The sequence below is a fragment of the Phasianus colchicus genome, chromosome 2 (genome assembly GCF_987193195.1).
Source record: "Phasianus colchicus chromosome 2, bPhaCol1.hap1.1, whole genome shotgun sequence".
Classification (NCBI taxonomy): Eukaryota; Metazoa; Chordata; class Aves; order Galliformes; family Phasianidae; genus Phasianus; species Phasianus colchicus.
The window spans coordinates 98,671,750-98,699,390 of record NC_143437.1 but is presented as its reverse complement, the minus strand read 5'-3'; the positions used below and the strand labels follow the sequence as shown (position 1 = coordinate 98,699,390).

Below are 27,641 nucleotides of genomic sequence, written 5' to 3'. Positions count from 1 at the left end.
ACTGTGTAAATATTTACTGTTAGTGCATTTTGAAGGAAGAAATCTATTTTATTCCACGGGAAGATCTGCCATGAAAAATGAGTGTATTAGTTCATGTACAGGATGCGAAGAGTTTGAAGTGAGACTTTCTTCATAATCCATGCAGTTTTATTTCAAATGTTCAGTGAAAACCAGCATATTATCTTACAAGTATACAATTCTCTGATTTCAGATATGTGGTATTTCTACAGATAACCACTGCAGTTTAATTATAATAATAATAAATTGTGACATAACGTCAACAATCACAAATATTAATGAGGATACATTCATGTGAAACATTATAAAAGTTGATGTTTCCTTGGTGTTGGTAAATTACGTTTGTCACATTTTCTTCCTTTTCCTTCCAAAAAAATCTCGTGGTATAAAGTCAAAATGTGCACAGGAAGTGGAAAAAAAAATCAAAAAATTAAAATATTTTTATATGTTTGTTGGCACTTTGTTTATCACTCCTTATCCTCCCTGTTTTGCTATTCCTCTTACGTTTAATTCCTATGGCGAACTTCAAATTTGGCAACAGTCTGAATGATTTTACGTTTTTGTGTTTTGCAAAGATGTGTGCCAGGACAGAGTGGCATCCTGCTAATATCCATAGTCTTCAATTTCAACTCGCTGGTTTTACATGTTAGAGAATTCCCATAGCTCTATACTGGGAGACATAAAACTGAATGACTTCATGTATGTGTGTTTGTTTGTGTGTTTGCATCAGTAGAAGGATATACATAGATATGTGAGCACATACTTGTATTGTAGTAGTATTGCAGCCTAGGAGATTATTGTTCAGTGGGTTTTGTGTGTATATGAGAGGTTCTGTGAAGTGTGTGTGTGTGTGTGTGTGTGTGTGTGTGTGTTAAGAATCACTGGAAGGATATACATAGATATATGAGCACATACTTGCACACAAGCCTGCCAGAAATGTGTATGTATATATTTATTCAGTACAGAGTGTATTCTTTCTCAGAAGGCATAACAATGGAAGTAGTTCCTACTCTTAAGTACTCTTAACTGGGAACCTTTGTGCTCAGCAAGAGTGTGAATGAAATCATATGCTGGCTATGGTGGTATTGGTTTGATGCTGTGTTGTTTGATTGTTGTCTGGAGGGTGAAGATAAATATTTGCTATCTGGGCAGTTGTCTTGTTGTGGATGTTAAGTTGGAAGAGAATGCAGTGTTTGTTGTGTACCCTTGAAGCTTTTTGGTCATGAATTTTCCAGAAAAAGGAAAAAGAGGTCAGAGCTGAGGTTTGTCGTCTTCTGCTTGCAGTTTTTCCTGCTAAAGTAAAGATACTACAATACAAAATATCATTTTTGTGAACCAATTTATAAAGATTTTGTTAGATTTTGCCTGAGTTCTACTATGTTTGCTTGAACAGTATCCAGGTTATTTTGAATGTAGTAGAAACAAGCTGTCAGCAGCACGAAACTAATGGTAAAAGCTATTTGAAGCATAGAATCTGATGAACAGCTTTGTATTTGCAGTAGCTGAAATGTTACCATCCAGACAGCCTCTGTGAATACCTGTCACATAGAAATTTGCTTGTTGTGTCTGGCTGGGGGCCAGTATGTAAATCCACTTCAGTCTAATGGCAAGTTAGTGATAATCTGAAAATTATAGTTGATCATTCAAACGTTCGTATTCGTTGGAATAGAGAATTCTTTTGGGGGGAACTGTGTGCATAAAATAAAAGTGCTTCTTGCCAGCAAGCATAAAGAGTAGTTTACACAATGTGGGAATATAGATACTTGAGACTTCCTTAAAATAAGCAAAGAGATTTGTTGCTGAAAGAGAGGTTCTACTGACTGGAATAGCCCCCCCCCCAAAAAAAAAAAGAAAAAAGCTTTTTTTTCCCTAGTATACTTACGATTCCTTTAGCAGTTTCTGATATAAGCTTCTTTAGATTTTTGAAGTTCCTTCTGGAATTAATAGCTTATGTGCAGTTTTGGGAGTAGGGAATATTAACCTCATCAACATCATTATTTTGCAACTGTTGAATCTTCTGTAGCAACCACAGTGATGCTTCACTTTGGTACAAAGGAAAATATGCATAAGGGAGCAAGCCTGTTATTAATCATCAAATCATAGGCACTTTCACTGTATCTGTGCCACCTTTGTTCCTTTTTTTGCAAAAAGGAAAATGTAATGGTTTCTATTTTTAAACAAAAAGGAAGCTGGGGATTTATAATGTAGGGAAAACAGATAATTTCTTGTCAGTTTTATTGGAAGTATGTCTTTTATGGTCAGAATCATTGCAATTAGGAAAAAAATATTTGTATTCATTTCTACTATGTCTTTGTGCTTAAACTTCTGTTTCAAATATGTGGCAGAAGCCTAGAAGGTTATTGTTCAGTGGGTTTCGTGTGTAGGTGAGAGGTTCTGTGAAGTGTGTGTGTGTGTGTGTGTGTGTGTTAAGATTTTTTTTTTCCCCTTCTCTCCTTTTCCTTGTATTGAAATGTAAATATGCTGGAAGAAGACTAGCTAATCTGTTTTCTGTACTCTAAATTTTCTTTAGATGTAGGAGTTTCTGGTTTGTTTTGTTTTTGCTCTTTTCCTAATGGCAGAAAACCAGAAAGGAAAAACAGATGTAAGAATTATGGTGTCTACTTAAGATCTTAGTTTTCCCATATTTCCAGTTTTCTTAGTCATTTCATTTTTCTCACCTACCTTCTAAGCTTAGCTTTAGAATTTGTTAAAAATAAACACTAGTATTTAATTAAGTAAACTTCTCTTTTAATTATCTGTATGCTGTTTACTAACAGACCTAATTGTAGTCAGTGATACCTTTCTAATTAGACGATTGTCCAATGCCTGTATTTAACTATAGCTTATAACTTCTTAGTTGGATAATGCATTTTAGGCATAGCTGTCTGTGATACAGTTAAGTGATTCTTTTTGCAACTCTTTACAATATTTTTAATCCAAATCAACTTGTTTCTCACTATAATGTTTTGGGGAATTTCTTCACATGTTCTTTTTGTTTTAGTGTTTCTTATTTAAAAAAATCATGCCACTTGTTGCTCTTTATTTTTTTATTTTAAGGTAACAGTTTTTGATACGTTGTCTTTTGTTCAGTTGTAAACAAATTTGAGCTCATGCTTGAAGAGAAGACATTTTGTGCAATTCCTCTAGTTGGCATCTTGTAACACTTGCAACATTGTGTTAGTGCCTTGACTTTATAAGAAATATTTACTTACAGTAAATATAAGTACTGGTGATCTTTTAGTGGCTTTGTTTAACATCTGTTACTGCGCTGTCTCGTTCTTGTTTGGTTAATGCATGGAACACTTTGTTGGGAAGTCAAGGCAAAGCTGTACTGCAGTTTAATTACATATTCTCCGTTTCTGGATTGCACTGATTATTGTTTAATTAAGTGTGTGTAAAGTGCTTCAAGCTAGCGTCTAATAAAATAAAGGTAAGCGAAAACCATTTTATCTGCTAAGTGTAAAGGCTGGATGGTCACTAATCCAACCATTATTTCCCGTCCATATATACTGCAGTTCTGTTACAACTGGCAAGTGATGCTTTACCAAATGATATGGCCCTGGCTCTTGCCTATCTACTTGCACTGCCACAGGTATGTTGATACTGATTTTATACGTATGTTTTTCATAGGACTTCAGAATTCCATATGAAAATATAATTTCCTTAGAGTTTTCTTGGAATTCAATTAAAAAATAAATGTTTTGGACAGGTGTGTTTAAAGGTAATTCTGCTTGCACAAATGCTATTGGACTAGGTTACAGACGTGACACTGATGAAGTGACGTTTTTGTCAGTAGGGAACTGACAGTTGCAGTGTAGCTAAGAAATATAAGTAATGACTTTTATGGTATAGAATAAGCCAAGCTATAGTTTGGCATTTTGGTTAGGTGTTTGTGCAAGGAGAGAAAAACGTGTTAGTATAGAATTATCTTTGTGTCATATGGGAAAGCTGTTGATTTATTTCTGTGCCAGAAAAACATAGTCAGAGTTATTTCTAAATCACAACAAGGAGCTTTTAGAAAGTTTGTGCACTTAACATTGTACACTTGCTAATTCTTTCATCTAAATTAATGCTTTCTTTCTTCTAGGTGGTGGATGCCAACAAATGCTTTGAAAAGCAATTGCATTCTGCAATATCCCTCCAGCTGGCAAGTTATTACTATAGCCTGCAGATCTATGCTCGTTTGGCACCGTGCTTCAAGGACAAGTGCCACCCTCTCTACAGGGTTAGTACTTTTTCTTTTTAAAACCATATTCATTTATGTGCAGCATTAAAGCTATTTAAAAGCCAGTTACATGAGTTAAGCCTGTTAAGGAACTGATCTGACTTGCACTTTGAGCAGCTTGGTAAGTTATGCATAATGTGTCTTCCACAGTGCTGTAAACAGACAAGCACTCAAAAATTCTTGTAGAGTATATTATCTGTTCCTGAATCGCAGTTTCACATACCATTTATACTAGCCAACTTCAGTGTTGCATATAAACCCTGAGCAGTAACACACACATCCTGATCTTGCAATACTGCAATTGATGTGAGGTGATTCTCATTACCCTTTGAGAAGCTAAATTTTATATGTATATATATGTAATTATTTTAAATTTTGTTTAAGTATGTTCTGGATATGACTGGAATGGAGTTGGTTTTCTTCATCACAGCCCTTCTTCACATTGCAGTGCTTTGCATTTGTGGCTAAATGTGTTGATAACAGAACAGTGTTCTAACTGTTGCTAAACAGTTCTTACATAGCCTCAAGGCCTCCTCTCTTTATCTCCTCTCTTTCAGATATGGTAGTGAATACCCTGGCAGTGATGGTGGCTAGCTCCTTTAGAACCTTTGGATGCATTTTGTTTCGTCATCTAAGCTTATCCAGCTTAGTTAAGCAGTCCTTAAGTCTTTCCTACAGTTTCCTTACAAATAATGCCTTTCTCTCCCCAGCTTGGCTTCTAGGCCCAGGAATCTGGGATACTTTGACACTGAAAATTGGGGCAAAATACAGTACAGAGTGGACCCAAAATTTCCAGTGTTAATTTTGTTGCTTGTGTAACTGGTGTAATCCCTTCTTATTATTCCTGGTATCCATTCAGAATTCTGACTTCAGCTAACTTTCTAATTCCAATCCTTTGTCTCTAGGCAATGTTTCATGTTCTTCTATCCTTTCAAAATTACATTTCTGTAATATTCATTCTTCTCTTCCTTTTTTGTATCTCCTTTTCTTTTTTGATCTTAGTTAGCAATTAGTAACAAGTCACTGTGTCTCAGTAAAGCTGCTTCTGCAGCTACTTTCTGTATGTGCATTTTGAGAGTTACCTCTGAATTATTCTGTAATTTTAAGATGATCCAGCTCACCTTCCCCTCTACAGTGATTTTGGAAAGCTGACAGGTAGGATTGTACAGGAGGAAGGCTGCCTTTAAGGGCAGTGTCTAACATCCTAGAGGCCAGCATTTTTATCTTGCTGTTAGCCTTCCTTTATTCCTTTGAAATTCCTCTGTTTTGGTCCCAGCATCAAGGTCTGATATTTAATATCACATTCTGTAGTGGTTTTTCTTCAGCTGTACCTGGCACTTTAGAAATCAGAATTGCTTTATTCTGCCTTGTTGTCTTTCCAGCAGATTTTAGAGAGAGTTTTCTGTAGGAACCAAGATTCTTGATTTTACAGTTCTCTGAAGGATTTTGTTAATCTTTTCTCTTTCAAGTGTTCTGTAACACTGAATCTACTACAGTGTTTCTTTCTTTTTCTAGATTCCCTCTAATCACGACCCACATGTTTTTCCCTATCAATCTTTCCACAGAAAGGCTCCATGCATTTAAGCAGCTTTATCAAATATAGCTTTATTTTCTGCCTTTTGTGAAGATGCTCTTTCCATCCATTGTAGCACTCCAGTCATTTGACCTGTCTCATGTGTCTCATGATGTCACAGACTGCATATGAAATTTTGTTTAGCACTCCTCCCTGTCTACTCTTCTGATTCTCTGTTCACTATATCCCACTCATGATGAAGAGTTGTAGAGCTGAGAATGAAATTCACTGGATAATTTAATTTCTGTTAACAGTTGATCTCCTCATTTGTCCTTCCTGATAAGTAATCAGAATACACATGTATGGAGATCTGTTTTCTCTAAAAAGGGATGAAAAAATTTAATTACTCTAAGGTTAACTGATTTATTATGTTCTTATCTCCATGCTAATAATTTAATACTGAAGTGTTTCAGTGGTTTGGGAGTATTTTACTGATTTAGGTGGGAGGCTAGGCTTTTTCTTGGAACATCTAGCAATAGTTCTGACAAGTACTGCTGAATCTCAGAGAGGAAGGAGAATTGTGCAATTAATGGGGAAAGATGAGCTTAGCAGAAAATATTTAAATATTTGTTTTATTCCCTTATCTGTTATTTTCTTTTTTCTTTTTTTTTTTTGTTCATTGCAACTAGAAAAATGTCAAGACAGCAACTTCAGTGATTTTTTTTAGTGACTCTTTTGAGGTGGATTATAGTTGGTGAAGAAGCTGAGACTTCTGTTCCACAAAGTGAAGTAGTCTGATTTAACTGATTTTTTTTTTAATTATTATTTATTTATTTTTAAGTTGCTTTGTGAAAAAGTGTAATTATAAAATGAATTTGTGCTCCGTATGCTTAACCTGCTTCTCTTTTCTGTTGCTTGCTGGTTAAGGAAGCCTCTATCCATTTCTCTGTAAGAGGCAGAATGAGCTCTGTTTCACCTCACATAAATTCACTATCTGCAAAGTAGTTTTTCTTTGGTTTCATTTTTTTTGTTTATCTTCCTGTTCATATAACAACCTTTGTGTATTTTAGTTCTCTGCTATTCCTCTTTTTTTTTCTCTTTATTCCCTGTCATTGTCTGACTGTTATTTCTGTATTTATGCTTTCCATGCTGCCCTCAGTGCAGTGACATCTGTAGTCTTTAACTGCACTGAGTGACTGCAACAAATATGTCACTTGTGGCTTATTCTCCTATCATTTCTCATAGAATCATTTCCCATAGGGAAAAAAGAAATGGCATGTGGAGCAGTTTTAGTTGTAGCATGCCGATATGTCTTTACATATTTATCATATACACATTTTTGCATTAATGAAGGCAAGGTCAAAAGGAGAGTGCTTTGAACTTAAAACTGAACACATAGAAGTTTATATTGATCTTATGGGAGTTCATTCTGTGGGCTTGACCTGGCCCCTAGATAGTTCAATCACTTATTTATATAAGATTTATTTTAATTATAGATGCACTTACATTAAGTCAGAGAAGCAGAACTCCCATCCTTATTCTTTATGCTACAATTTTTGATAAGATTCTCAGTGGAGGATATTGAAAACAAAGACCTATTTCAAACTCACTAAATATTGTTTAAGAAGGCTAAATCGTGGAGAGAGAGCAGCAGATCTAATGAGCTGTCAGAACAAGTGTTCATGCACCTTAGCCTGTTTGTTAATGTAATTTCACATTTGTGTTTCTCAAGAACTGAAGGGTGCGTGCCATCTGATCAGAGTTGCATCCTAGCTCATAATTTCCTCAGCTGTGGACTTATCCCTGAGTACCCCTTTCACACCTTGTCACCAAGTGATTCTGCTGATTGTGTAGCTGATTTGAATTACTTTTTAGAACTTGTTGCTATCAGCTTAGCCAGTACAAGATAGTTTCAGTTTCTTTTCCTAGCCTTTTTCATTTCCTCCTTGACCTGTCACACTTCATTAGTTTTCTTAATAATATACCAACAAGAATATGTTTTAATAAATAAATAAATCTCACAGCTCACTGAACTCTGTTGCATTCTAAGGTTTAAAACTTAAATTCTCCTTGAACTAGCAGTTCCTTTTGTATATCTTCTGGTTGTCCCAACAATTAGTGACACTGCAGAGTGTAACAATTATGTGTATTTGATTGTCATGTGTCTGTTATAGAGAAGCCTGTGTTTTGCATATCCTCATATTTCTTTATTTAAACTCACAACAATACAAAGAATCATTATGCTTACATAGGACCAAATAATATGTAGGCCACTCAAAAATTAGTTTTAATAATAGCTTTTTCCCCTGGTTTTATTTCATTGGGATGAATTGCACTTAATGATAGAAAGTATTGCGTTATTGCCCATTTTTATTTCGTGAGAGTTATACAAGCTGTGTGCTAAATCCTGCTTCTGAAAGAAGAGAAAATGTTCTTCTCATGCCAGCTATTTCGAAATACTCTTTTAGAAAAGATGGTCTTCAAACTTTGCATTTTGGCAGATGTTTGATGTCCAGCTTGCCTGTGTTCCTCTGGAGACTTATTTATGGATTTTCATGCAAAAAAAGTTAGTTGGGTTAACTGCTGTTTTATTTCTTGCAAATGATTTTGTTTCTCTCTGGCAAAGAGTCTAAACGTGACCAATAGCATTTTGAGAAAGCCTTTGAATAGCTGGTTGGCTTTATCTTCTATATTACTTTCTTCTTCAGGTGATGGTATAGTTTTTCCAGTTTGCATTTAAAAAATAGCTTTTTCAAAATGTATTTGATTTTTAAAGGTCTCTTCAGAATTATGACAAACATCTGAACACAGCTAAAAAGGTGTTTGAGTGAACTAGAGGAGTCAGCATTTTCTACTTCGAATATGATAATACTTCATTATTTGCAGGTTAATGTAAGCTGTGAACAATTTTAATTTTTGCAAGCAGCCTGATTAAAATTTTCTATGATTTTTTGTTTTAAAACACAAAATAATTAAGCAAAATTTTATTCATAGATGTTATCTGTGTAAGTAACTTTACTGAAGTTACGAACAGCCTTGAATTCTTGAGTAAGAAGTTAGCTTTTCTGTCTCTGTTTTTTTGTTTTATCGTCTTTGAGAGTTGAGGATAAATGTTGGTTTTGCCTAAGAAGCATTTTAGGAAAATACCACAGTAAAAGAAGATGGTTGCTGAGAAATTAATTGAGAAAAATGAGTGCTTTGCTCTGCCATGTAGCTCATGCAGTATTTATTTTTCAAGCTTTAAATTAGTAAGATGGAAATATTAGCATGTATACAATCAGAAACTACAAATTAAAAGAATACCGTGCTGTATGTAAGAAACTAAAACAGCATCATGTTGTACTCAAGTTTTACCCTAGGAATGCATTGTTATCCCACGGTCTGTATATTGCTAAAGCTGCTGCCATATACAGTAAGAGTTAAGGCGTGTTCAGAAAGAACATCCATAATGTATTTTATTCTGAAACTGAACACCTTGATTTTTTTTTCCTTTTAGAGAAAAGGGAGATGGACAAAAGATTGGAATAATTGCCAAAATTGAGATGTTATTTAGTGAGAATAATGCTGCCTGCAAATGGGAAATTGATTATGCAATGTGAATTTAGTAGGCACTTCACTCAAAACTATATAGTAATTTTCCATTTTTATAGATGTTCTATCACTTGACATTTTAACCTTGCATTTATTATGTGTTAGTTCCACTAAAGCAGTGTTCAGGTGAAATGACATGATGAGATTTTTTACTTGAGTCTGACTTGTCAATATCCTACCCAATAAGAGGGAGTTTGCAAAAGAACATGAGAGAAAAGAAACTATCAAAACATTTTCTCTTGGGACAGATTATTCCTCTCTCTTGCTGGAAGAGCTGATTGAAAACAAAGCAAAAAATGCATTTAAAACAGCACTAGAGCCATTTGTTCAACTTCTCAGACACAAGTGATTTAACATAACTGTGGAGGCAACTGCCTTGACAACTTTAAACATTATTTTTATATTTTATTACCAACCACAGCCTCTTTTTTTTTTTTTTCCCATCTGCAGCTGTACTAGCTTTTGTATGAGAAACTGTTGATTTAACTTAGGGATTGTGTTTGAACTTGAAAACTAATTTGTTGTCATTGCTTTGCCTGCTGCTGGCTCTTATAAGATCTTGCGGTACTTCTGTAGTCTCATTTCATCTGCTGGGTTATTATCATAAAGTGCATTTAGTGGAAATTGAAGGCAATAATTACAGTGATGTGGAGGTATTTATATTATGTTGTCTACCAGTTCTGCAGTTGTCTTGGTTGTCTGAGTTCACTTTGACATATATAGCTGTTTTGACCTTTGAAAGAATGTATACGTGAAATAAAAATTTTAACTGCATTTTCTTTCTATTTTTTTCCCCTGATAATTCTAACCTGTAGTTGTGCTACCTTTGAAGATAGAGTTAGAAGTAACTTGGAGAATGTGGTTTCTTTTAATAGGTTTTGTGTACTGCTTAGTCCAACTATAATACCAATAGCTTAACTCAATTCTTTCTATTGAATCTCTTCTCGGAGTTCCTTGCAGAAGAGTTTACTGGGGTTCCGCTTCCCTCACATCATACCTGCATCTTGGAGAACCTTTAGTTCTTCTAAGATCCAGATATTTACCCCACATAGTATGATGAAGAAGCAGGAGAGTATGCTGCCTGCCTTTCTGTTTCAAGTGTTTTAGTTTTCAAACCTGATGGTTCAGCCTTGCTTATTGAAAACACAAAACATTTCTTCTATTTATGTAAACCAGCAAAAACAAAACAAGCAAATAGCTTTTTTTTAAAGTCCAGATCTTCCAGCCTTTTCTAGATTTTATTTCTATTCATAACGTGACAAAGCATGTTTGCATGAAATTTAGGGTTAACAGGTTTCAAAATCAGTATATTTAAATACAACTGAGATGTTAGAGTACATTACAGAACTGTTTGATGGATCATTTAAGACTATAAACCTTAATATTGTCTGCATTTATACATAGACTTACTTGTATCTTTGATAACTTGAGGATTAATTATTTCATTTTATGTTAATTTATGCAACTTTATTCTGACACATCTTGTGGGTTATAAAAGGCATTCTAATATTCAGCTATGATCTGAAAAACAGGCCACCCCAAATTAAAAGAAAGGTTGAGGGAACTGGGCTTGTCTAGCTTGGAGAAGAGAAGGCTCCGGGGAGACTTCGTTGTGGCCTTCCAGTACTTGAAGGGAGCATATAAACAGGAGGGGGAATGGCTGTTTATGAGGGTGGATAGTGATAGGACAAGAGGGAATGGTTTCAAACTGAGACAGGGAAGGTTTAGGTTAGATATTAGGAGGAAGTTTTTCATACAGAGGGTGGTGACACACTGGAACAGGTTGCCCAAGGAGGCTGTGGATGCCCCATCCTTGGAGGCATTCAAGGCCAGGCTGGATGTGGCTCTGGGCAGCCTGGTCTGGTGGTTGGAGACCCTGCCTGTGGCAGAGGGGTTGAAACTAGATGATCATTGTGGTCCTTTTCAACCCAGGCCATTCTGTGATTCTAGGAAATTAATAATATGATGCTGTAGTTAAGACTATGTGTCCTTGATTCACAGGGTGGCAGGCTTGGTTGAAGACAAATGTCATTGATTTAATTAATGAAGAGACATCCTATGAAGAGATGTGTTTTACTTCTTGAGTAAGCAGGCAAATATAAACCATTTCTTCCCAGTATGCCTTTTTTTTTTTTTTTTCTTTGAGCTTCTCTGCTTAGGAAAAAAATGTGACTATCTCCTTTTTTTTTTTCTTTTATATTTGTTTGCATCAGATTTATAGCATGTTCAGAGTCCTGCTGCAAGTATTGGTGGAAATTGCTTGGAAGATTAGGGAGAATTCTTCTCTCCTCCTAAAAAAACAGTGCTTTCCAGTGGTTAGGTTTTCTTAGAAACATTGCAGATTGGCAACAACCAGAGGCAGGGTGATGATCAGAGAGCATCTTTGTGAGTAGCAGGAATTTTGCACCTTGCTATCTGGTGTCTCTTGTTTTTGCTCATGCACATCATCTCCTAGTTTTGGTTGGCGTATGCATTCCTCTGTAGCATGATATTTTTCTTCAGATAATTTAAAATGTTTTGAAACAAATCCAGTACTGCAAGGATTCAGCACAACTGACACATTCCGTCCTTCCTTTTGAAGTCCCATGGCTCAGTGTGGCTGCAGCTTTTGATCATTACCTTTTGATCATTGCATTAATCCAGAAGGGTCCAGGACAGTTATGTATTTGTGGTGATTATGAGCAGATTAACCTCGGTCATCTTAGCATGTTTTTTCATCAGTGTTCCTGTCATTTTTGTATTACAATCTGAGGATCATTTACATTAAAAACAAAACCAAAAGAATAATACTTCTTTTTAAAGCAGTTTGAAAGATTTCTGCTTTTAAAATAAACAGACTAAGTATAATGATCTAATTATACTAATGATGCACTTATGCTAAAACTGTCTTTCTATTATCATTTTTTTTCCACAATTTCCACGCATTCACATTCTTTTTCTAATGTGTATGGCTGAATGAAGTATTGTAAAGGGAAAGAAAAGGGGAAAAAAAACCAACTCAAAACCACAGGGTAGTTGAAGATTATTTTAGGGTATCACAGTGAAGAAATTCAAAGATCAAAACATCTCATCCTTTTTTTAAAAAAGAACACAGTGTTTATTTTGCAGCACCACGATGGCATGCAGGTGTGACTCCCAGCATGTGATAAAATAATGTTGCTTTAAAACATCTGGTCAGGTACACCCTGTTGCCTAGTTGAGGCTCATTGGTGACAGCTAGTGCAGTGTTGACAGGAGCTTCTCCTGGTCTGTGCTGAGTAAATTGCATCTAACAGCTTGGTATTAAAATAGGTCTAGGCTGAACTGATGGGTGCTTTTTTTTAACCTTATCTTTTTTTTCTTTCTATTTTTAGTTAAGCAAAGTCTATGCTGGGTAGGTTTTGAATCATTACATCACCTATCATAGCACAAGTCAAACTGATGAGTAGAATGCACTGGTAGAAATAGTAGAACATAGTAGAAATTTCCCCTGGCAACTCTACTAAAGCCTCACAAGTTAAGGATGTAGTATGTCCAGGTCAGCTCTAGGGGCTTCACTGGAAATTGTATATTTGCTTCTGTATTCATACATAAAATACCTATCCTGATTGAGCTGTATTCAGATATCTGGCAGTACTGGAGAAGATCTGGTAGACAAATCAGGGATTTGGACATCTAGTCACAATTACCAAGTATTCAAGTATCCAAAGAATCTGGAAAGTCAACAGAGAACAGTGTAGCAGAGGATTTTTTAATAGTTGTCATTAGAGAAAAGTCAAGTATGACGACTTACCTGTCTTGTCTGTCAGAGTTGATTTGTATTTATGTAAATTGCTGTAGTGTGTGTATTTTTTTATGTTTGTTTTTTAAGACATACCTGTTAAAAATTTTAAGGAGAATTTGTAAACCTCATGAATACTGCAATAACATTTTTTGCCAGTTTTGCTGATTTTGTTTATAGCCTGCTACTATTACTAGCTGGTTATTATGGCCTTTTCATTTAAAAACTGCTAAGGCTTCTTTGAATGCTGGAAGCGGAGCTATAATGATGTTTCTGTATTAGTATTTGTTAGAACAAACATCTGTGGTGGTTTAACACCAGTAGGTAGCTAAGCACTGCCACGTTGCTCTCTCCTTACGCATTCTCAGAATGCTGGTGAGGAATTATGGAGTCAGCTCATGGGCTTCAGATAAGGACAGGGTGATCGCTCATCACTTATTGCAACAGGAAAAACATATTTGGCACAGGGAAGAACAATGTAATTTATTGCCTGTTGCTGACAGACCAGAGCAGTGAGAACTAAAGGCAATCTAAAAACACCTTCTACCTCCTCCCTCAAGTGATGCAGGAGAGTCAGTCTGTAATGCTTTGTCTCTGCCCCTGCTGCACATGGGTCCTTCCCACAGATACTGTTTTTCCCAATCTGATCCCACATAGGCTTGCCACAGGGTGCAGCTCTCCAAGCACTGCTCCAACTCAACTCCATATCATGGGGCCCACCCTTCAGGCAATACTCTGTGTGTCCCAGCAGGTGGCAGCCCCTCCAGCCCTTCTGTACCACCACAGGCTCCTCTCCACAGGCTGTAGCTTGAGTCTGGGTCTCCATGGACTGTGGCTCCTTCATGCCACAGCCACTGATGCACCATGGCTTCACTCACCATGGTTGCACATGGAGATCTGTTTCACCAGGTGCCTGTTGGCTGCAGGACAGCTTGCTCCAGCATGGGCCTCCGCTGGGCTGCAGGGAACTGCTGCTCTGCACCTGGTGCTCTGCCTGCCCTTCTTCCATGCTGCCCTTGGTATCTGTAGAGCTGTTTCTCTTAAATTTTCACGCTCCTCTCTCCCAGCTGCTGTTTCACAGCAGTTTTTTTTGTTTCTTAAATCTGTTCTCTCAGAGCATAACCACTGTCACTCGTGGCTCAGCTCTTCTCAGGGGAGCTGGTCTGTGTTGGAGCAGCTGGAGCTGGCTCTGATCTGCAATGGGGCAGTGCTGGGCTCTGCTCACAGAGGCCACAACTGCAGCTACCTGCTACCAAAACCTTGGCACATAAAAGCTCAATAGAGCATCATATCTAATTGAACTAAGTATCTAATGGATATAAAAAAGTATTTCTGCTCGTTGCTTTAAAAATACATTTAAAGAAAATGTAAGAATGTTCAAGAATGAATACTTAAAATTGCAAGTTCCTATGGAGTTTGATGCTTTACCTCTTTGTTTTCTCTGTGAGGTCGTGTTGACTGTCTAATAATTGCTGTGCAAGCAACATTGTTTAACAAAGCATTTTAAAACTATAAAAGATCACATCTGAGAGAAAAAAACAAACTGTGACTGATAAGTTGCAAGAAACTGCAACTTGGGAAAGTTAGTTTTCGTGGAATTAAAAAAAGTAGTATAGAACTTCACAGCAGATCTCAGTTATGTAAAGTAACAGGCTTTGAAATTTCTCTTTAGATGTTTTCACGTACTTTGGGAGTTGAGCTGTAAGTCTTGTAAGAAGTGGAAGGGGACAACTCTTGATTGAAAGATTTCTGATGGTGAAGAGTTTAACACGTTGCTTAGTAAAGGTTTGCAGTTAAAGAAAAACAAAAACAACCGTGTTTTTAGTTTGAATATGTGTAAGTTAACATCTATTAGATTTTGCATTTTCATCTCTTAGTTTGTTTTGCCTTATACATACATAAATATGTAAAGCAGTACATACAGAGTCAGAATTGTTATCTGTTTTTGTGCTACTGTAACATAAAGTGCTCTTTGATTCAGTGTTTTTATTTTTGTTGCAACTCAATGTTGAAATGATCTGAAAGAGGATTAGAAAAGTAGTGAAAAGACATAGTTCACTGATTTATAAAAAAAAAAAAAAGCAGTCTTGACAGGCTTATTACCTCTTTGGAGGTACTCTTTGGTGAAAGTATTAGCATGAACATAATTAAGTTGATTAAATCATCTTAAAGTGTTCGCTTTGAAGCATAAGTAAGCAAAGTGGAAGATAGCATAAAGATGCTTTTAGGAAAGTGTAACAAATGAAGAATTAATGTTGGCATCAGTGATAGGCATCAGATGAGAGAGTGACAACTTGGTCAGAATATTATGTTTGGAAGTCAAGTGATATAATTTGTTTTTAAAAAAGGAAGTTCAAATTTAAGGTCTGGGAGTGGCCAGTATGATGAAGGTGGACCAAAAGTGAAGTGGTTTGAATTTGCCTTAGTGTTATTTTTAAGTTATTGTTGTGAATACTCAATTTAAATTCTGCGTCATTGTGAAAAACTTCACAGTGCATGAAACTTAATTTAAAAATTATCTTCTTCGGAAGCAATTTTTGAAGGAATTGTTCTGTTGTACTTATTTGAAAATATTTTTTTCAAGATTGTGTTCTTCATGAATAGTGCATTATTTTGTGCACTGGAGGAGGCTGCTGACACCGTGTTCTACTTTTTGTAATGGAGAGAGTGGAAACCTAGCTAAATGAAACCAAACTTACCTACAGAAGTTGTCAGAGATGCCTGCCTTTCTTAGCAGATTGTACAGAAAATTTGGGCAATTATATTAAACAGGTTTCTTCATATTACTCTGATTTTGCCTGTCTCCAATACTCTTTTTTGTAGTTTACCAACTAAAATTAGATACCAGGGTATATAATAAACAGTGTATTGGTTTCCAACCAATATAATTGTATTGTAGAGGCTTTTCTCTGCTTGCCTATTTCTTTTCTGAGGGGTTATTATTTTGTTACCAGTCTCCTAAATAACCTTGAAAGAGCTATTGATGTTGTTCATAAAATCAATGAGTTTGCAATGTTTAGTGGGTTCAGAAAAATATCATCTGAAGAGGAAAAAGGATGCCCTGTAGCATTTAATATGACTTGGTGAGCAGCCTGTCAGCTAAGACTAGAAAAGGAAAAAAGTATATATATAAAATCAATTTAAAATGACAAGGAATCCACACAAAAGTTCAGGGCATGCCTCAAGGTTCAGATGTTTCATACATCCTGCTGTGTGCTATATCCTCATAAGTTTAATAATGTAATCATTCCATAATAATAAATGCAAAGTGTATTTGTCCCGTACATTCACAATTTTTAAGACGACAGCAGTGAAATCATATTTTTTTTCCTTTTAGAAAATGTCGCAACTGCAGTTAGCATTCTGAAGTATTGCTTGGTGGCTGATGGCTGTGAAGCATCACGGTTCAGTATTAGGTCTGGGGACGCTGTAGTGTGTGGAGTACAGAAGGTGGTGTGTTGCAGCTCTGTTTATAATGAACTGTGATAAGCTGTGCTGCCAGCAGCCTTGTGAAAGAGAGAACGAGTTGAGGGTACTCAGTGATGTATTAAACACAGCTTTGTGTTAGGTGAGAGTGCCTAGATGTAGCCACTGCTCAGATTTTGAGGTGATCAGAAACTCTGTGTTATTTTTTTGTTACAGACGTGTACTCTGTATTTGGTTCATGTTCTGATTTGCTGTGTGGGCTTTGGATTTCTAAGGCAGAAAACTAAGTTTTACATGTGATATTTTGTTATTCTGTAAATAAAGGCAGTCCTAAAAATGATGATCAAAACTTAATTACTTGAAACTTTTACTCTTTAATGTACAAAGTAAATGAGATATAGCAATACATCTTGTCTCTAATTTGCACATCCTGCAGCAATACTGTTCATGACAGTATTGGTGCTCAATTTAGTTAACAGGTACAAGTTAAAACGTTGCTTATTCCTTTTACCAGTTCTGCAAAATAAAAGATAAGAAAATCAGTGGAAAAGAAAACAAACTACTTTAGTATAGTTTCCATTTTTATTTTTGAGATAGCATCTGTTGCTATGGGCAAACTTATTTGTGGTGTTTATAATGGTGAGATTGCAAAGTTTTCTTGTCTTGTTGAAGTGTTTTTTTGTAAATCAGTTGCCTAGCTTAACATTAGTAAAAGTGAAGGTTTTAAAAAACAAATTCAATCACAGTGACATATCTGTTAGTCTTAGTTTATTTAGATAACTTTATGTGTAAGATACTGCAAAAGGAAAGTTTTGAACTCATAGTAAATCTCCCTTACATAACATTTGAAATTTTGTTGTTCTTGAAACCTAATAAAAATGGAAGAATATTTCAGTTTGAACATTGGAATCAATTAAAAATGGTAGATTTTTGTAAAGAAATGTACAGATGTTTGTTTAAGATTTGTTTTCATTTATTTTCACAGGCAGATCCAAAAGAACTGATTAAGATGGTAACACAGCATGTTACTCAGTATGCCTATACAGACTGGCCTGAAGAAATTGCAACTTTGATAAATCAGTTGCACTACTACAATGAACGACTACTGGATTTCACACAGGCTCAGATTCTGCAAGGACTTGGCAAAGGAGTAGATGTGCAGAGGTTTACAGCAGATGGACAGTACAAGAGGGAAACGATACTAGGATTGGCAGAGTAAGTAAAGTCTATTAAGTTTTTAATTATTTGTTTTTAAATCGAGTTACTTTAAGCCTCAAAGCAGGAAAGTAAATTAAAAATGTTGCTGATGTTTAGATGGGATGATAAGTTACCAGTTCCTTTAGATGTTTACACTGTAACATGGCTACAACTGGGGTCTGGAAAAACTACTCCACTTAAATGAAACATTATTCAAACAATTGGATATGTAAATTTTAATGATAGAACTCTAACTTCATTTTTAGCAATCAGTAGACAAAAAGAAAATCAAGGATGTATGAAATCAGGGCGTCTGTTCTCTTCCTTTGATCTTCTCTAAACCTTTCTTTGTAATCTATTAGGATATGCTTAAGATTCAGTTTATGGTGCACTGTAGCAAAAGAAGCTAGAAAACTCTCAAACTTCAGCTTCTTATTGAGTTTAAGTTGTAATTAATTAAATTAATTTAACATTATAAATAAAATTTATAGTATTCTTAGCAATTTGGTAGTTATTGTTGGTAGAAATTTTCCCTGTGCATGTTTTTTTGATTTTCTAGAATGCTTTTGTCACATCTTTGTTGCCCATAATTGGAAAAAAAAAAAATAAAGCTGTAGAATAGTAATTTCTCTTTGTTTTAAAAATGCCTTCTATTAACCTCTGCATGCAACTTCTTCAAGCTGTGAGTGTTATAACTTTCATAGAAACATAGAATGGCTTGGGATGGAAGGGACCCCAAAGATCATTTAGTTCCAATCACCCTGCTGTGGGAGGGTTGTCAAGCACTGAATTTATTGAAATCTATATGTTTTGAAGGCAATTTCAGTTGAATGGCTGCTGGACTGGCGTAGAGTTAGTAAAAATGGGACTTTGTAGCATGTAGTTGAGTGGTACTTCATTAGGCAGTTGCAAAGATCTAATTAATTACTTTTTCAACTTGCAGCTTGCTTGCTTTAATCTTCTCTGTTGACTCCTAATCTGCATTTTGAGATGAAAACATTGTGCAAATTTAATAAAGCATTTTTTTTCTTGCTTATTTTTCGAATTATCATTAAGTGACTCATGTTTTGAATCTTTTATGAAATGCTGTTTGCAGAAACAACACCTGGAAGAAATGGTACCTTATTTACAAAAAAAGACTTACACCAGAACAAACAATATGTTTGCTAAAACTACTTAAATAACGTCAGTATTATCTTCCAGGATTTGATGTATTCTCATTAGAACATCTTACACATAATTTATTAAGCATTTAAAGATCCAGGTGCCTCACAACTTAATCAAGGTTAGTTTTTAACCGGTTTAGGGTTGGGGGGGGAGGGAGCAAAATATAGCAAGAATATATTAGAGAAAGAATAAGAGAAACTAGAGCAAGACTGAACGGAAATTCTGGAGTAATAAGTTGAAGTCCTCAGTAGTTTTAGGCCAACCACAGTGTATAAGCTTTCTAAATTATTTTTCAATTGAGGCCAGGCTTTTTCATTGTGGATTCCCCCCCCCCTCCATCCATCACTGCTTCTACTTCTGCTTAAATGCGTTAATCAGAAGTTGATTTTTATGCTTGAGTGTTCTGGATTAGACAACCTGTGCATTTATGATGCGATCAGAATTTCTCCATTGTTTGCCTTATTCTTGGCCAATTCTCTGAATGATTTTGGTGAGTACAAAACAGGTCCCATTCCAGAAAACTGAACCAGAAGGTCCTGTCCTCTTACAATCTGCTATGACTTTTAACAATTGCTTTAGTTTCCGAGCCATTCTGTATAGTTTTGATGTACTTCTCTGTTACCAGTCTAAACGTAGCTTTTTCTCCCTCATGCTTTGCTGCCGCAGAACTTATATAGCAGTAACCTTCCATTTTATTTTCCTGCTTCAAACATGAGATGAAAATAAAAGCCCTTGGCTTAAATCTTCATTTCACTTCTCCAGCTTAGATGATAATGTTGTTTTGGCTTTCTAAATATGAGGGCAGGTGACTGGAAATGTCAATCTCATCTCATAATGATTGAATTCAGTATCAGTTGTAATGCTTTCTGTAGCTGACTGATGCATACAACAATTGTGCATGCACCCATGCACACGTGTATAATACAATAGGGATCTAACAGAACAACAACAACGTGGTGGTGGAAAAGTATTCTGAGCTTCCAAATACCTATTTCTGGGAGCTTGAAGATGGTCATAAAAAATCCCAGCTGAGTAGTAATGCGCAGCTTATGTTCAGATGCTTTGTGTGTGCTGTGCATTGCTGTCACACAGAGAGGACAGCTAAGAATCATCCACAGCAGCTTCTCCTTTCTGTTTTTGTGTTAGTGCAGCATTGCATCAGGAAGTAAATCATAACAGTACCCTTCAGCGGGGATTTCTCTGGCAAGTTTCAAGCTTACAGTGGTGGACATTTAGTGCTGGGAATGAAGCTCAACTGTGGTGGAAAATTAGAGTGTGTTGTTGCTGTAAGAGCAGAAGAGACAGGAAGGTTGTTTTGTTTTCTTTTGCTGTAGTTATTTGAGTTCTTAAAGTTATTTCAGTAAATATTTATATAATGTGTTGTTAGATCATTAGGGGTGCAAAGAAGATCATGCCTTGTTTAGCGTAGTTTAAATTATGGTATAGATCTGCATTTCTGAATGACAAAACGAAAACAGGGTGGACATGAGGCATAATGGTGTATTTTTTTTTCTTGCTTTCCTTTTGTTGCTATAAATGATCTGCAGTGATGGTACAGAAAACGTTGTGTCAAGAATTGTTCCCTCATACAATGTAACGAATCTAAGTAGGTGTAAAAGCCACTCAAGTTTATGGAGTAATTTTTTTTGTAACATAATTCTGTAGGAAAGTGGTGCTAATATCAATTTACAGACTTGTTTACTGACACTTGCTGTTATATTTTGTACTAGATTGGTCTTTTTCCTCCTTTCATCCTCCTTGATTTCTTAAACAAGAATCTAAAATGATATGGTCAGCAGTGTTCATAATTAAATAATAGATCTGTCATATAAGTGTAAGCAGTGTTTTTCTTGGAATTGTCTTGTGGTAGAAAAAAATTAGCATTTGCCATAATTGTTTTGCTTTGTTTCTGAACCAACATAAAAACAGGAACCACGTGTATTTATGTGAATGATAATAGCTTCAGTGGGATTAGTAAAAATTACTACAAAGTTAACTTCAGGCTTTCATCTGTTAACAGATTGTTCAGTTAAAGGGATGTACAATAATGAAAAACTATTATTAGTATTTTTAGGACACTTAGAGTGTAACTGGACACCTTCACACTTTAAGCCTACAAATATTAGAAATGCTTCTTGTTGTGAACTTGCACATACCTACCTACCCGTTGTGCTAAAACACGTAATGTGTTGTGACTAAATCAAGTAAGAGCTGTGATACATTTGTTCACTTTTTATTTTGTAATCAAAATGAAAGCAAAACTTGAGTTCTTTTTGCTATAGCAAGAAGGTTAAGCAGAAACCCAACTGCTACTGAGAAACAAGGTGTGTATGGAGCAGTGCTCACCTTCAAAACACTTCTGTCTCTTGATATATTTTAATTTTTCTCCAAATAGAATAACATATAAAACAAATGCAAGAAAACATGCTTTGTGTGATTTTATTTAGTGATGATAAAAACTAATTTATTGGTTTTGGAGGAAAAAGGTTGACAAAAATCATTACTCTTGCAATGTAGATAATGATTTATTGTCATTTCTCTTGGAGCTTTGTGTAACTTTCCCTTGTTCTGTTTAATGTCTTTTTTCTATAAGAACACTTGAAGAAAATGTGTACAAGATTGCTGTTTCTCTGGCTCAGCGATACAGTGTTCCACTCTGGGAAGTTTATATGATACATCTGGAGTTTTTATTCACGGACAGTGGGTAAGTTTTCTTCCCTGCATATTTACGTAGAAGCCTGTTACACAGAAGTATGTCCTAACTCAAGAGAAAATGGCAGTATGTTGGGGGCAAACATAGGTTTGTGTTTTCATATTTCTTGCATTGTGACAGGTTATGGATTTGTTTTGTGTTTTCCATATGATGCTTTTGTAATCTGCCATAAAAATGTGTTATAAATGAAACTATGAGCTTTTTATTGTTCTTTTGAGTATCAAGTCTGTGATAGCAAAGTATATTATGTTTTTACAGTTCCTCGGAAAATGTTTCTTTAAAATATCATACCTCAGAACATTTCTTTTACAGAATCACAGAATGGCTTGGGTTGGAAGGGGCCTTAAATATAATCTATTCCAATCCCCCTGCGGTGGGCAGAGTTGCCAAATTGCTAGATCAGGCCGCCTAGGGTCATATACTGCCTTGCCTTGAAAATCTCCAGGGTTGGGGTATCCACAGCTTCTGTTCTAGTGCCTCACCACTCTCTGAGAGAAACATTCCCTTCTAACATCTAGTCTGAATCTCCCCTCTTTTAATTTAAAGCCATATCCCCTTGTCTTATCGCTATCAGACCATAAAAAAATTGATCTCCGTCATAAATATAAGCTCCTTCTATATTTGTTGAACTCTCCTAAACAATCACAAGCAAAATAGATTTTGGCCTCTCAGTCATGTTTTACATGTGTCCAAGTTCCTTTTTCCCTCTTCTTTTAAATGGAAATGATTTTCTACATTTTCTTGGCCGTTTTTCTAGACTACAAGCCTGCAGCCAGCCATACCTGGCATTGATATCAGTGAGATGCTTCTCTTTTTCATTCTACATTTAGTTCATGTCTTTTTTTTTTTTTCTTTTCAGACTTTGGTATCTTGTCAGTCACACAAGTACTTTAGCATATTCAAAGGGAAATAAACCTGCTCAGTGAAAGACCTGAAACAGTGCGTTTGGATGACAGTGATGTAGAGCCCCCTGTGCAATATAGCAGCTGTTACCTATTGTTCTGACAGACATAATGAAATTAGTTGGTTTCAAATTTTAAACTGTGACAGCAGCACTAGCTTACAGTATTATTTGTCTCTCTTAACATTAACTATTAATTAAAAGGCATTAGAATGTTTTATAGAATATGAGGCATAAAAAACAAACAAAACAACAATAATAACAAAAAAAAACCAGAGCTTGGTAGATTTTGGTACAAGCTCTGAGAAGTTGAAATACCGTTCTGGGATTTTCTTTGCTTCCTCTAGAAAACAGACAAGTTGTATTGTCAGAATTTTGATGCTGCTTCATGATTTAGTATTTTAAACTAAATGGAGAGTCAGGGTGTAAATTTGGCAATATTGGGGTGAATGTGAAAGAACCAGTTGATTTATCTAAGACTAAAGTACCAAAGGTGTTTTCACCAGTTTTTCAGCACTTTTTGTTCTGTCTTCTGTTAATATTCATGGAATTTGGAAATCACTGAAGTACAAAGTAACAACTATTTCCCTAATGAAATTCGAAATCTTGAAAATTGATACATAATAGCATAATACACTGCTGAGTATGTTTTGTTGTATCATAATCTTGTTTTAAAGTTGATTGACAGCATATGGCCATTACAGTATATTTTAGCCTTGGGATTATGGCATTAATAATGTATGACTCATTATGCATTCATTATGAAATGAAGTCTATTCTAAGACATAATCTCTTTAACCAAATATGCAGTGTTGCTATAAGCCAGCCTTTATAGACAAACTCAAATGAAGGACCTAAATCATTTGTATTAACTATTTATTTGATTAGTTGATGACAAATGAACATGTTCTTCTGTTGTGCTTTGAATTTGAAAAAATATATATAATTCAATGAAAACTAGTAATTGTGTCTTTGGAAGGATCTGGTCAAATTTGATTTCCAAACACTTAAAATACCCTTTATGATTTCGTCAACTGGAAATTTTATATTTGTCTTTGTGAATTCTATTCCAGAATCTTTCAGAATGGTGTAATGAACCCTTCTTCTCCCTCTCCCCCAACAAATAATGCAAAAGAAACAAAACTGTACAACAACACTCTGCCAATTAAAGCTTAATATTCATTCAGCCTATAGTTTGATTTTTGGATATGGAGAGAAAATCTTATATGGGTCACTGTCCTGAAATAAATCTGTTCCGAGTGTCTGTTATTAAGTGTGAACAGCACTTCATTTACATTAACATTGTCCATTTTTCCTTAATATGCTAGAACTGTAACATTTAAACAGTAAGAATTTAGAGATTTAAATTGATGCTTACAAGCTTGGTAGCCTAACTGTGAGCTAAGTTCTAGACATAAAAAAAGGAAAAAAAAATTCTCCTTTAGAAATCAGATACTCTTTTTAAACTGAGTGAGGTTGCATATGTAGTATTTGTTGTATGAAACTCATTTTTAGGAGTGAAGCTTAGACATGTTTTCCTTGAATGTCAAACAGAAATGTGTGTTAAATATGGCATACATACTGAGGAAAAAAAATTAAGTCAGAATTCTAATGTAATTAATTCTAAAGGTACTGACTCTGAAATGTGGTTATAAAAGATATTCAATCTCATACTGAAACATACTACCTAATATGGTCCGTGGCTGGATGCAGGAGAGAGTCAAGGTGATAGTCATCAATAAGTGACTTCTTTCCTTAGATTTCAGTTACCTTTCTGATGTTAGATGTATAAATTCAAGATGAGACTTCATTGATATACATCCATTTTTATCCTAGTTGAGGAGAAAATGTAAGACTGGCTGAGGTCAACCTGAGATTTGCTGGCATTTTCATAACTTTCCATGGATGACAATTTGAAAGTCACTGCAATAAAACTGTCAAATTAAATACTCTAAGCATGAGTGACAGTGTCAAATAGGGCAAGAACCAATTTTCAATGATAATCTCTCTCAAAGCATGCACAAATTCTCATCTTCTGCAGAAAATACAGGGTACCAGGTTGGGAGAACTGATCGAGCTTAAGATTCGCTAGCATCTTTCAGCTACAGGTGCCATGTTGGTTAATCTGTCATTTTTAAGAGCTTCCTATATGCATCTACTGAATGTACATCTACTTTTACATATAGGTATAATTAGGGATTTGCAATGCTTTTTTAAAATTCCATTTCAGTATGCATCTCCCATAATCTACATGTCCAAGTAAGCAGATAACATATTCGGGAAATTGAAGATCTCCTTAACTTTTATTTATGAAGAATTGAAACTATCAAAACCTTTAAGAATAAGTATTTACACTTCCAAAATCTCTTGAAAAGTTGAAATTTACCAACTTTGTTGTGTAAACAAGTAAGTGTACTGTCTTCGTGAGTGTTCAGCTGAGGACACATTCATGACATGTCCAAACCTTTAAAGCAGAATTCTGTCTAAATGCAGGTTGTCCACACTGGAAATAGAAGAAAGAGCACAAAGTCTTGGTCTTTTTGAGACTTTGAAATCAAGTCCCGAAACCTTATACGAACACATGGTGAAATATGTTTACCCAAGTATTGAAGGTAGAGATCACCAGCGGTTGCTTTATTATTTCACACTCCTGGAAAATTGTGGTTGTTCAGAAGTTGTGAAGCACACTGTGAAGCCTGAAACTCACATCAGACTCCTGAAAAAGTTCAAAGCAGTTGCACCAGGTATGAGAGCTGCTGCCTATTTTTTGTTTGTTTTTCTAGCTGTACTTACTATTCTGTTATGCTGACATTAATACACTTATTGAATTTATACTTGTCAGGCAATTTTTTGTCAATGAGCATATCAAATGCATGTAAGTAATTTATTAAGTAAGCGTTATGCCTTATAGCAGCCTATTACAAGATCCTTTTCTTTGTATTACAAGAAATTTTGATTATCATAGCAAGGAAACAAAAATTAAAAATATTGTATCAGTGATGCATGTCAAAATTATTAGCAATAATTTATAGTGAATTTTTAAAATAGAAATACAGACATCCTGAAGCATAAGCCTAAAAGTTGCATGTGAACTGTCTTAAGCAATTTTGAGAATATTATCTTCAAAAGTCAATGTTATATAGTATGTCAAAAACTTTAAGCAGTTTTGTAAAGAGGGTAATTTTGTTTTATGCTTTTGCTTTGATGTTACCTTCTGCTTTTGCAAAAACCCATTATTTATCCCCTTACTTTATTCCTTTCCTTTTTCCTCCCTAGTCTGTATGCATGATTGTAAATGAAAGAGGAGTGAGTTTTTCTAGTTTTACACAGAAATGTGAAGATGTAGTTTTGAATAATTTCTATTTCATTTGCCTTTTTCTCTTTGCCAATAGGTCTTAATTACAAAAAACTAATGGATGAAAATGAAAACCCTTTGGAAACGTTGGAGCCCATACTTACAAGTCAAAATATTTTATCTATTTCCAAACTGGCTCCCAAAATCCCTAAAAAAGATGGCAGTATGCTGTCACCAAGCTCTCTTTATGCTGTCTGGTTACAAAATCTTTTTTGGAATGGCGATCACCATCTCATTAAAAAAACACCAGAAACCATGGATGAATTGCTACGTGCATATGATGTGTGTTCAAAGTACTTTGATAGACTTGATCCAGATGATATCATCACTTTCATTGATGAAATTACCTTTTCTTCAAAAGCTGTCACAAAGGTAAGTGGATCTATTTGAAGAATTCCTAACTTCAGGTGAAGCTCAGTTAATGTTCTGTGAGGGAGAAATTCATAGCAAAATTTGGTATTTTTAATTTTACAGTTCTTAAAAATAATTTCATGAGTATATACATTCCTGTACATCTTTCTCTTTATACTTCTGTCAGTATACAAAGAAAAATAATTGGGTAGAGGAGCTGGCTCTGGGGATAAGAGAGATTTTCATGGAACCTTAAAGTACCAGTATTCTGTTTCAGAAGAGAACAAGATATTCTTCTCATGTGTTTATTTTACTTGTGCTAATCCTAAAATTCATTGTGCTGCAAGCTTCTATTTACTACCAGTCTTTTGCATACTGAATAAGATGCTCCACAGAGAAGTGTTCTGGGCCACTGCATATGGTTTCCAGGCGCTGTAATAATTTAAATGATAAACTGTGTCGTAATTTCCATCTGGCTGAAAGCCTAGCATTGAAAGAATGTACTCTCATGTCTGTAGCATAAGCTATCAGATCTGCATTTTACTTTTGCCCAGTGAAACTTGGTTATAAAGGTATTTCTAACATAAAATTTTACCTATGCTTTGTCATATGTCTTTACTGCAAAGCACAAAAGAGTGATAAGAGATTTCTTAGGTATTTCCTTAAAAGCTTGAGATACTGTCTTCACTAACTTAATCTGGAGTGGGAAAATGGAGTTTTTTTTTTTTAATCTTCTCTATTCTGCATCATGCTCATTTTACAGAGCTGTTTATTCATGTTTTCCCAAGAGGTGTCATTTTTTTTTCTCTCTGGATATTGTTTTAGTGTTCCTGCTGTACTAGAATAGAAATACTACAAGTGGTGTAACTTAAAAGAGTGCCGGAAAAGTGAAAACTTTTTGTTATTCATTGAATCATGTCTCCGGTGACAACAACACGGCCTGAGAGAACAACATGGAGCTGCATCAGGCGAGGGGCAGGTGTAGGTTAGGGAAGGGCTCTACATCAGAGGGTGCTTGGACCCTGGAGCAGGCTGCCCAGGCAGTGGTTATGGCACGATGCTGCAGCAGTTCAAGAAATGTTTGAATAGTGCTCTCAGTTGGACATAATGATTCTTGTGTGTCTCTTCCAACCAGGTTTATTTCATGATTGGAAGAGAGTTTCATGCCTATTGGGAGATATTTGTAGTCGTGGTGAGGTCTCAGTGCTAGACATGACCCTGCACTGAGGTGGCCAGGGGATGACTGTATTCAAGTGAGAAGGAAGTGTTGTCTTCATGTATGTCTGCTGCTAGTAATTACTTGAAACTCTTTCTGTTATTGTGCCTTGAGCATTTCAGAAGCTATTTCTCATTTATTTCAGGTGAATGATGTAGGGGGTAACATCCCCTGTGTACGTATTTTGAAATGTTTTGTTTGTTTCTGT

At 35.4% G+C, this 27,641-nt stretch overlaps 1 protein-coding gene across 2 annotated transcripts in view; it reads left to right on the top strand.

The window, feature by feature from the left end:
* Positions 1–27,641, top strand: part of NBAS (NBAS subunit of NRZ tethering complex) — a 158,736-nt gene that overhangs the window by 69,924 nt on the left and 61,171 nt on the right. For both annotated transcript variants that reach the window (XM_031610992.2, XM_090136391.1), the window contains exons 39-44: positions 3,534–3,610; positions 4,106–4,243; positions 17,519–17,748; positions 21,491–21,601; positions 25,005–25,255; positions 25,904–26,238. In XM_031610992.2, coding sequence (XP_031466852.2) covers positions 3,534–3,610; positions 4,106–4,243; positions 17,519–17,748; positions 21,491–21,601; positions 25,005–25,255; positions 25,904–26,238 — 1,142 coding nt within the window. The remainder of the gene's footprint in view (positions 1–3,533; positions 3,611–4,105; positions 4,244–17,518; positions 17,749–21,490; positions 21,602–25,004; positions 25,256–25,903; positions 26,239–27,641) is intronic.